Here is a 12,111-nt window from a genome sequence, read left to right on the forward strand (position 1 = left end):
AAATCGAGCCATGAAGTATGGGTATCTGAGCCCAACAAAGATTGGAGATTGCCCCATTAACCCAACCTAACCATAAATCCATTAATGTAAACATATTAAACAACAAACCCAAGTCCACAATCATCTACAAAGCCTCTACCAATCCAATATCAATAATATATTGGGACATACCTTAGATAATAGCTAAAACCAAAGTCTAAAACAAGTATATGAAATAAGATACAAGGACCCTGACATATATGCCTTATAAAGTATGAAATCTCACTAATTTAAAGTCAACACGTAATCCTCTTGAACACTTAGTCACTGCACATGAAGAGAAGAAAAAGCTCTAACCCCTGTGTCACGTGAGGACACAGTGTTCGAAGATAATTAGTGGTTGTAGGGTTATCATATAACTAAAGGGTGAGGATAAAATAGTTCCATCATTCAAATCCAAATCAAACCATCACATGCAACTATATTTATAGACATAGGAATATATTGAAATACCCTAGGTTTTGACCCTTAGAAATTTTCCTGGGATTTTAGCTTCTAGACATCATACGACTTTGGGTACTAGTAATATGTAGGGTACGGGTAATATGGTCCAATCATATGTTGTCCAGTGTTGGGTAGTGTTGGGTTGTTGAGTTTCTAGAATGGGTATGAATTGGGAGGGTATGAGTCATATGGTAGGTGATAGGTTGTATGATTGGGTTTTCCTTCACTTAATATGAAACTTAGTAACTTAACTTGGATATGAATATGAGTAGCTCCCATGATTCAGGATATAAGGTATGAGTGGTATAGTCTAACTCGTATGTTGGATAGTGTAAACCACTCTTGATTCTGCCTAGGGTGTAGTTTCATGGTACTAGTCATATTATTGGGTATAATTGGGGCATGGTGGTCATTTATTGGACAGTGTTAGGAGTCCAAGGGATACCACTGGTATGAATGGTGGGTACGACTTGTATCATAGGGTATGTGTGGTATAGCGGAGTTGTACCCTCTTATAGGAAATTAATACAGTTTAAGTGGGGGTAATTTGGACATTTACCCTTATAATTCCTTGGGACCCCATGACTTAAAACAATATTTTAGGGATTCATTAACCTATTTTCAATTAATCAAACACTCTAAACTTCATAAAATATCTCAAGGCTTGGGTTAATCAAAATCTAGGGTTTCTTTCAAAGTGGTCAACTGAGGAACATAGGGGTTCTAGCTAAAGGCATGTTTTATGAATTATTTTCATGGCATAATTGTTGTATGGTTTTTTGTTTTCTAATATATGTTTGGTTATGGTTTTTCCCATTTTTTAATTATGGATTACATGTTTTAAATGGTGGTTTAGACATTTGGTTGCATGGGAATGGTTAATTGGTACTTGGTTTTTGTTTTGGAAACACTATGCCCCCAATGGGTTTGATAAAATGCCTATGAGAATGCTTTTATTATATTGTTGGACTTTCATTAGACTATTTCATGGAATACCTTAGTAATGGAACCCTAAATGGTTTAAATGGTTTGGAATGGTTAAATGGTAAGGGATTATTGGTTATGGTTGGTCTAATTGAAAGCCTTATGGGGTACGAAGGAATCCCCCAAGAAAACTCTACAATGATCACTTGTGAGGTACACATTATTCCATGAAGTCAACTTATTGATTTAATCTATGGGTTCATGGGAATCACTTCTTTTATAAAACGTTGGCTAAGTACATTTCTTGCAAGCTATAGTCGATATTATAATATGCTACCTTTAACCTTGGTTAATAATAAATAGAATGGTGGTTTGGTTGTGTGGTAATGGTTTTAATTGGGCAATAATGGAAGGTGTGATAGCTAACTGTGAAGGTGTAAATCTAATGGTCCAACACTAGAAAATCATGTTTGCTGACATGAGGATTGCCATGATTATCATATATAATACTTAAGGGGTACATGGTAATTGCCTAAGTACACATGTGCATATATATCATGGAGAGTGAAGGGTTATTGGGAATCCCCTACTCCTATGGTATTACCAATTCATGCAGCTACACATTTCAGGGCATGTTCAGAAGGTTATAATGGACCCATATAGCCCATGGGTGGTTCTAGGATATTTAAGCTACACATACCCAGGTTAATGGTTTTAAAGGCATACTAAGACGGATTTGCTTTCCCAACATGGTTATATATATGTATGTATGGTTGTGAATACATATGGTCAGTTTTCCACAATCATCCATAAGCCTCTACCAATCTGATGTATATAATATGTCGGGACATGTTCCCAAAAATAGAAAAAAACAAAGTCTAATACTAGTCTATGACATAAGATATTAGAAAACCAAGTCAATATATTGCTAAGTTGTACCATGAACTTTCTAAATATTTCACATTCCTCTTTTTTATGCAATCGTTGAGGGAATAGGGGAAGAACTTGGATTATAGGCCTTGCTTCAATTTTTGGATTTTAAATCTCAACCACTTCTTCGTCACTTTAATCAATTTCCTTCTCATTATCTCCTTCTTGACTCTTAGTTGACACATCATTTCCCTTCACTTTGGTCATTTTCCTTATCAAGTCTACTTTAGAGGGTTCTTCAAGGGTTTTTCCACTCCTTATGACAATTTCTAGAACTTAGGCATTATTTTTTGGATAAGAAATCATGTTACTAAGGACTTCACCTCTAGGCATACAATTTAATTACATGGAGATTTTCCTGACTTAGGTCTCTAATTTCTTAATAGTGGCGGAGAGAGACACCACAGTTTAGGGAAGTTGAGAAAAATCACCTTTCAACTTATGGATCATTTTGTCTGTACCTTCCACTCTATTTAAGATCTGTGTCAATACATCTTCTGTCTGAAATTTTTTGGGGTCGACGATATTTGACTCTGTGGCTTTGGCACAATCATGAGGAGGAAAATAACGATCATAATCCTAGTCCTTATCTCTCCAATGTATATCCCATCATAGTCCATCTAACCATGGTTCATACCTTTCCTTTGATAGGTACCGCGACATCACCCCATGTAGCTAGCCAAATAAAGTATTTCCTTATCTAAATTCTTTGCTTCTTCATCATCTTCATATGACTTTGATTCTATGGTGTTTAACGCTTTCACGGGTGCACCCATTACATGCTTTGTTTAAATTTCAAGTTGGGTCATCATTTTATCCATGTTCTCCACTTTTTCTTCATTCCTCATTCTTTGCTCATTACCAACCATGGAAGTAGTAGAAGGGATCTTAGAGCTTTGGTTTCTCGGGTATGCCAACCCTGATTTTTCTTTGACACTTCTCAAATTAATAGAAAGGTTGCGTGGTAGTAAATCTTCACTAGGGAACCACCCACCCCATTATCCACCACTCTTTTGTTTGGATCAAGGGCACGATAGAAGATCTTCAGAAACATCTTCTCAGGGACTTCATGATTTGGTCATTGAGCTAGCTTACCATTAAGCCTTTCCCAAGTTCAAACAATGGCACTCTATTAATTTTTCAATAACTCACAGTCTTCCTAATTTTGAAGAATTTTTCAAAGTGGGAAATATCTATCAAGAAACACCATAGTAAGCTCATCCCAAGATGTAATTGAGTCTGGTAGAAGTGAGTGGAGTCATAACTTGCCTCTCCCATTAGTGAGAATGAGAAGAGGCAAAGCCAAATGGATTCTTAACTAATGTGTGCTATATTGAACGACGCACACAATATTATGAAATATCCTCAAAGGCTTGACCCTAATACGATCCTTTAATTTGCAACATATGAAGCATGACATTAGTCACTCAGAAGACTATGTTCCCATTAGTTGGTGGGATACGGATAACACTTGTTTGTCCCTTTTTATTTAGTGGGCCCTCATCATTTATAGGGGAAAAAAAGGGGCCCATATTTCTTGTGGCATCACTCATTGCTATGTTAACACTTTGATTGGTTACAAAAGATCAAAAATAACAAATAAAGTAAATTACACAACTCCTGTTATTCCCAAGTAAAGATCACATCACACAAGTGAAATCTATATTCCACTCACCGGTAACGGTGCCATTTTGATAATGCTCAACTCACTTCCATGATTGAGGTGTGAGGCATCGTTATCAATAACCCAACTAGAGTTGGGGTCGAATCCACAAGGAGCGACTTATTGATTTCAAATCCTATGGGTTTTCTAGTTGCTAAAATGTTACCTAGAATGTTTATAAATAAGACATGTAAAATAAAATGGAGGGATAGGTTTGTAATGATTTTCGACTATCAATGCAAGAATATGACACTTTTGATTTAAAATAAAGAATAGAGAGGGTCTTGGGATTTTGTCTTTGCACTTTTGATTTAAAATAAAAAATAGAGAGGGTCTTGGGATTTTGTCTACATGAAGGTAAAGCATATGGGTTAATAATGGTTTAACTTGAAGCTTAGTTGTTGACCAAAGGATAGGCTAGTTCAAAATTTTTTGTAGTCAATCTTTCAATAAAACTACATGAATTCACCCATTGGCTCTTTTGAGCACCTAACAAGTGAACGATTCATAATCACCTAAAATCTCAATCAAGCATCCCTATCTCTAGGATGATGCTCTTGACATGATTTATGCTCTAACTACACTTATTTCTAAGATAGCAAAAGGTAGTAAACCATAGTCTCAATTGTCCACCATTACCTTGCCACCCTATAACCCTCTTTCAAGGATGCTATGGGTTACATCAAGTTCAACTTCATCTCTCTTTCAAGGAGGATAAAGGTTTTCTAGAGTTTGAGATTTTCACCAATCAAACACATTTGTAGATTTGGGTTTTTCACCCATCAAATTCAAACTCATTAACCGAAGCAGTTATGGAATCCATACTCAACAACTAAAAATCATGCAAACCCATCAACACCCACACACATAGTTACACTTTAGTTCAACATAATCCCAATACTAAATTACTTAGCTACTCATGAAGAAAGTAAAGAGAGATATACCATAAGGATTATTCAAAATATTCATTGATGACAAAATTAATATGAAATTAAGCCTCCAAGAGTAGTTACACACTTTCCCAATTAGGGTTTCTTGCTTTCAAATATAAACTATCTATGAGGTAAGCATTTGCTAAAGAAGAAAAGGTTTTTGCCAATATATAATTTGGGATTGGTCTATGTAGTTTTAAAAAATTGCCCAGGGGCATAATTCCACTGAACTGTGATCGCATAATTTTAACTGCAGCTATGGCTCCCCAGTTATATTCCATAACCGCATTGTGTTGACTATCTTGGTTGACTACAACCATGAACCAACTTGACTAACTACGACCATAGACTGAGGACCGCTGTCTCGGTAGCTGAGGCTGATAAGGACCAGGTCTTCAGATGTAATATTCCTTTCACCCTTTTTATCATTTTAATCTCCTTTCCACATCTTTTGATTTCTTTAAATCTATGCTTGTAATGAGTGGACATTATTGCATTTACTCATAAATATGTCTCAGTTATTCATTTAAAACAACGAAGTGTGCACAAATGCTTAGTGAGAATAAGTGGTAAAATCACCATTAATCAATCGCCTATCAGTTTAGGCAGAGTCGTTAGTAGCAGCCCTTAAGTTCCAGAACTACATAGCCAGCGTAGGATATGAGGGTTCACCCATGAATTCCTCTTATTAGTCATTCGTAAGTTTAGGGTTGACACCCAGGTCCTTTGGAAAATAGATTAGTGCATCCACACAACCCCGGTTACTATCCATGGCATGGTACTGACATACTTCCAACTAGGGTTACAGGTTAAACCAAGGTTAGCTTAAATTAGGGCATGTCGGTCATACGATACCTCCTACAGTCTCAGTGCAGTATTCAGAGTGTCTCAGTTCAGGTTTACATAAGAAAGTATTCAGACATCAATTATTCAGTTTTTCAGATATTAGTTATTCAGTTATTCAGATCATGTCAGTACATGTTTATACTTGGTCGTGCATTCTCAGTTTTACATGTTCAGTATCCATACATGATCCTCAGTTTATATTAATAGCATGTTCAGCTTTATATAAGATATACATATAGTATTTATGTTTTTACTGCTTCCCAGCTTTGGTTCTACTTATCATACAAAATTAATGTTTTAAGAAACTAAGTGTAGTGATTCACCAGCTTATCAGATTATATTTGTTTCTCATGTTTTAAGATACTTCAACTCTCAGTTTATATTAGTCTCTAGGTTAGTCTACTTGCCCTTAGCATGTATGTTTTAAGATTATGTATCCAATCAGTTTTACCTATTGAATTCACCACCACTTACTCAGTACATTCTAAAGTACCAATCCACATATATCTCAATTGTTGTGTGAGCAGATGCTAACATATTTGAGGCTTCTAACTAGGAATAATTTCAAATTCTCAAGAAACTTTTGTCATTTTTGATTGTTTTCTCTTTGATATTGCAGTAAAAGTCGAGATACAAGAGAATCAGCAATTATGGGAGTAAAAGAGTTGATTTCTGAGAAAGTAAAGAAGGAAGAATTGCTGATGACTTTTATGATAATTCATTTGCCTTTTGATAAGCTATCAAAGTTTCCATAAGGCTTAGACAGAGAATGGTCTTCAGTTGGAATGTGTGATGAGATTTGTGATAGGCCATCAGAAGTATGATAAACCGTCAGGCTCGTCGTTAGGCTTAGGCAGGGAATAGATTTTGAATTGAAGAAGTGGCGATATCTCTAATAAGTCATCACATATCTAATAATCCATCAAGACTCATCGTCCACCTATGGTAGAGATTATCAAAGTGAAGAGAAGCTAACGACATTCCTGATAAACCGTCAGACTCTTGATAAGCCATGACAAACGTCGTCACTTGTCCGAGAAAATACTGTGATCTATGAATTTGTTTCAATAATTAAAATGAAGTATTTGAAGCATATGTTAGGGTTTTCATTCAGGTTCTTGGACATTTGAAACTCACATTTTGAGCACTTTTCTATCTATCCTCTGACTTTAATTCTTTAGAGAGAATATTACAATTGTTTCAGGATTTTTCTACTGGATTAAATCAAAGAAACACTTATTTCTATTCATTTACCAGTAAGATCATCTATCTAAGTATTAATTCAACTTTTTGTCCTGCTTTTTTTATTATGAGTAGCGAAATTCCCTTAACCCGAGTTGTGGGATCTATGGGTTTGGGTTTGTAACGTAACTAAGTGTTCAAGATTTGAACGGTGGTAGGAACTTCTTGGTAATTCCATTATTTTACATGCCGACTATTGGTTGCAAACAATAGACTTTGCTAACGGGTGATTCTCTTGAGATAAGAAATAAACCCTAGTAAGAAGTGAATTATCATCAGGGACTTGGAAAAATTAAACTTTCATTTAATAATTAATTCTATACCAAAATTAATTAACTTGGGATAACATCTTGTTATGGAATATAAATTCCCTAAGTTCAAGAGATTTACGTAATTAAATGTCTAAATAGGTTTAGAAACATTTACACATAACTTCGACAAGGATAGTCTGTTGTTCCTACCTACCACAAGAATCATAAACCGTTACTAGCGTCTATCAAATCCCAATAATCATAGTGAACATAACTATGGTTTTCCTTATCATATTGATTTCAAACACTGAACTGAGAAGTAATTATTTGTTACACTTCAAAAAAACCCCATTCATAGGAAACTGGTAACTATCAGTTGATTAACCCTTAGATACGTCAAATGCATACCCTATTCCCTATGGCATTCGACCCCAACCTAGTTGGGTTATAAATTGACAACGAAATCTTACATTCTCATAAGAGAGGTGTAGTTTGAGCATTATGAAAAGTGGCCCCATTGCCATGGAATACAATTTTAAATTTAAGTTTGTGTGTGCTGATTAACTGTTAGTCAAGTTTCCTAGTGTTACGTTTATTTGTTGTTTTTGTTTTTCACAGGACTTTTGTGATGTATTCCAAAAACTAGAAGTTCTAAAGGGTCGTTATTACCTTTTAATCCAGAACTGCAATTAATCCGTATAATGGTAGACCAGCAGGAGGCCAGGTTAGCAACCTTAGCTAGAGCTCAGGTGAATGCACAGAATATCAGTTAACAAGTACGACATCTAAATCTTGAGGATGAAGATTTGGGAGATGAGGAGTTGCTGAAACCTGGAAACCCAAGGCGTGCAGAGCAAATAGCTGCACAAGTGCAGCGTAATGTTAATAGGAACCTTCTATTTCAAGGAAGGCAAGATCACCAGCCGGTCCAGTATGACCTCAATGATGATGATGATGGAGTGGATGAAGTAGGTGCAACTGCTGAAATTATTCCTCCACTGTTATCACCTGGGGATAAATTCAACATTACGATTACTATGATTCAACTCCTTAATTTGAAGGGGTTGTTTGGTGGCTTCCTGGGGATGATCCGAACTTGCATCTGGTGAACTTTGTTACCATTTATAAATATTTTGGTAAACCAAGAGTGGGTCAGAATGCTATCCGTTTGAAATTATTCTATGTCTCTATCTAGGGAGGCAACATTGTGGCTTAATGAGCTGACACCCGATTCTATCACTAACTGGACACAGTTGAAAGGAGCTTTCCTAGAAAGGTTCTTTCCAACTTCTAGGACTGTACAATTGAGGGATGACATCAGTAACTTTAGATAGCTCCTAACTAAAGCCTTGTATGAAACCTAGGAGAGATTAAAAAAGAAGTTGATGCAGTGTTCGAACCAAAATATGATGGATATACACTTGATAGAGACTCGATATAGGGCTCGTAACTCTGTGACAAAACCATTTGTAGATAATGCTGCTGGTGGTACATTTGTTGATCTTACATTCCCAAAGGCTTCCGAAATGCTAGAGAGAATAAACAAACATTGTCTATCATGGCATACCAGAGACTCTGTGGTAGCAAGCCACACTGCTTTTATGGGTATGATTGCAGAAAAATGCAGACAAGATGAGGAGCATGATCAAGACATGGCTCACCTAAAAACACAGATGGACTTACTAACCCAACATTTACAATCATGTAAAACTGAGAAAGTGAAGGATGTGGGATCACGGGGCAAAGTGGATTCTGACGAAGAAGAGGAGGCAAACTATGTAAACAATCAGGGGGATTTCTGAGTTGATAGCCTAGGAAATCAAGGTTTTACTTACTAAGACAAAGGTGTATATAAGAATCAGGAGTAAGGAAATTGGAGGAGCAATAATGATAGGAGCTGGCTATATGTACCTCTTAGAAATCGTGAGGCTGCTATAATAAGTTCTAAAAAGATGTCCATGGAGGACATGATGGCTAAATTATTAGAGGGAGTAGAGGCTACCAACTTAGGGGTGACTGCTATGAAGTCTGATCTATCCTCTATTAGTCAGTTGGTAAACTTGCACTCCACTGCTATTAAATAGATGGAACAACAAATAAGCCAACTCTCCATAATGCTGAACTAGAGGAAGAGTGGAACATTATCTTATGATATGCTCCAGAATCTGCAGAATGATGGCTCATGTATGGAAATTACCACTAGAATTATTAATATATTACCTGGCCCTTTTATGGGCAAAAGTTTGATTGAAGATATGATTAAAGCAGAGAATGAACCCAAGGAAGAATGTCCGGTGGAGTCTGAGAAGCAAGATGGTTCTGATGATGCTCTAAATAAAGGAAAAGAGAAGGATAAGGAGGTAGTGGTTACCACTATTCCAAAACCATCACCTCCCTTTCCTCAATGATTGAACAAAAAACTTAATGATGCAAAATTCAACAAGTTCATGGGAATGCTCAAGCAATTGAAAGTGAATGTGCCATTGGTTGAGGCACTAGAGCAAGTGCCAGGATATCCAAAGTTTATGAAGGATCTGTTGACAAAGAAAAGGCCAGTAATCTATGAACCAGTGGACAATCTCCACTATTGCAGTGTCATTTCTACATGATCTTTAGTGCTGAAGAAGGCCGACCCTGGAGCATTCACTATTCTATGTACAATTGGGCCTCTCGATATTGCTAAGGCCCTATGTGATCTGGGGGGGAGCATAAATCTGATGTCACTAGCCATTTATAGAAAGCTGGGTTTGGGATATTCGACCCTGACAAACATGAGGCTGGTTATGGCGGATAGGTTTGTAAAGCGGCCAATAGGAATACTATATGATGTATTGGTAGAGGTGGCCGACTTTATATTTTATGTTGATTTTGTAGTCCTTGACTATGATATGGACTTTAAAGTACCCATTTTTTTAGGTAGACCATTCCTCGCGACTGGGAGAGTTATAGTAGACATAGACCTAAATAAGCTGAAGTTCAGGATCAATGAGAAAGAAGCAAAATTTGCAATTCACTCACCCATGACACAGCAAAATGAGATGAGTGTTTTCTCAATCGGGGATGTATTCTATGTAGATGGTAGAGAGGTATCATTAGGCTATTGTGGCAAAGTTTGAGTTGTCAAGATAACCGAGTTGTGCTGCGACACTAAATCAGGCGCTATTATAAGGCAACCCAAATTTTTTATGTTTTCAAGCAAAGTGTTTTTATTTTTGTACTTAGATTGTAGTACAAAGAAGGTGAAGCTTATGTAGCCAGCTCAAGATAGTTAAGGCATATTCTGTTAAGGCTAACAATATTTGTGATGGGCTATCATACCTATGATAAGCCGACAGAGAATGCATCAGATAATTCAAAATAAGGCAACATAATGCCTTGAGATGATGACATATCGATGACTTATCAGACATTTGATAAGCTGCAAGGTGAAATTTATGCCCAGAATTAAAAAAGGATCCAACCCGCCCAGTCAACCTTTTCACCTTCCCATTAACACCTTTTTCTTACCTTTAAGTATTATTTCCTTCCATAGATAGTTTATTACCTTCTTTTTTCAAAAATATTTCCAAGTAAAACAAGAAACATATCCTTTCTTGTGAGAGTAGGTTTGAATTCAAACAAATCAAGGACCCTCTTTCATCTACAAACGCTTCTTTACTCGAGTAACCAATTGAAAGTTGTTCATCAGGTATGCTTAAAACTTAACTCTTCTCTTCATTTGGTATGTGATATAACTAATTTGAATCTTAGTTTCAAAGGGATTAAGGAATGCATAACTTGCCATTGTGTGAAAAATGACATTGAGGATTTATAGCGCTGTATTGTGCGAAAGAACCCAGGACTTAGCTCAAGAACACAAATCTATGCAATTCTAAAAACAAAATGGTTTCATAATCAAGACTAAAACTGAGCTGGAGGTTGTATTATGAGCTGATGACATGTTTGATAAGTTATCACGCATGTGACAGCTTAGCAAACTATGTCATCGCAAGCTGGGAAAAATAGGCCTGTTCTATTTAAGGCTGATGATATGCTTGATAAGTTATCACATTTGTGATGACTTATCAGAATATGTCATCACAACTTTGCTCTGATATAATTGTGAACCTCTTTTGAGGGATGTAGAATTATAATGACTGAACTTCTTGAGTTGTATGATCATGAGTGCTAAATGATTGATTTATTTTGCTACAAGTATTATAATGGAACCCAAAGGAAAGAGAACCAAACCTACAAAGAAAGTAATCAAGGAGAGTGTACCTCGAAGACTCTTTGATGAGGGATCCAATTAAGTGGAGAAGGAGCCACTGCTCAGGAAACAAAGGAAAAAGAAAATCCTAAAAGTGCCTTTGCCACCTCCACCAATTAAAGAGAAGGAGAGTGAAGAAGGTGATACTGATCCAACAACACAACCTGATAGTACGGATTCTGAGCAACCTGAGTCAGAGCATGCTGATTTTGAGCAACCTGAATCTGAGGGACCATTATCTGAGTCCCCTTCTGTTGAGCAACAGAATGGTAAAGAATCTCCGATTTAGGGAATTTGGATTAAATGCAAGAACCCCAGGGTTTGAGATAGTGCTAGGTGACAAATTCCCAAGGTACAGAAAATCTTCTATGATGGGCTTCTCAAAAGTAAAAGAATAACCATTAAAAGGATAATATTTGAAGGAAAAATATCATCACAACTGGGTTGAGCAAATACCACAAAGTGGAGTAGAAATTCTCAGATTATGACTTGGGATGGATCACGAAAGGAGGGAGCTTGTTTTTCCCTACACTAGTTCAGGATTTCTATACAAACTATCAGGCTCGCCTGGAGAACATATTCAAAGAAGGA

The 12,111-nt window shown here is 36.5% G+C and overlaps 1 protein-coding gene across 1 annotated transcript; it reads left to right on the forward strand.

Annotated features, from left to right (window-relative positions):
- The first annotated feature begins 10,054 nt into the window (after positions 1-10,054).
- Positions 10,055-11,809, forward strand: LOC124885762. Its single transcript, XM_047394013.1, has 2 exons — positions 10,055-10,357; positions 11,573-11,809. Exons 1-2 carry the CDS (start codon positions 10,055-10,057, stop codon positions 11,807-11,809), a joined length of 540 nt encoding a protein of 179 aa, XP_047249969.1.
- The last annotated feature ends 302 nt before the right edge of the window (positions 11,810-12,111 follow it).

This window comes from Capsicum annuum, chromosome 7, assembly GCF_002878395.1.
Source record: "Capsicum annuum cultivar UCD-10X-F1 chromosome 7, UCD10Xv1.1, whole genome shotgun sequence".
Lineage (NCBI taxonomy): Eukaryota > Viridiplantae > Streptophyta > Magnoliopsida > Solanales > Solanaceae > Capsicum > Capsicum annuum.

Excerpts from the sequence above, each read along its gene's own strand:
- LOC124885762 (XM_047394013.1), top strand. The coding sequence starts at position 10,055 with ATGGCGGATAGGTTTGTAAAGCGGCCAATAGGAATACTATATGATGTA. Across the intron at positions 10,358-11,572 it reads TCTATGTAGATGGTAGAGAG|GAGCCACTGCTCAGGAAACA; the intron begins GTATCATTAGGC and ends TAAGTGGAGAAG.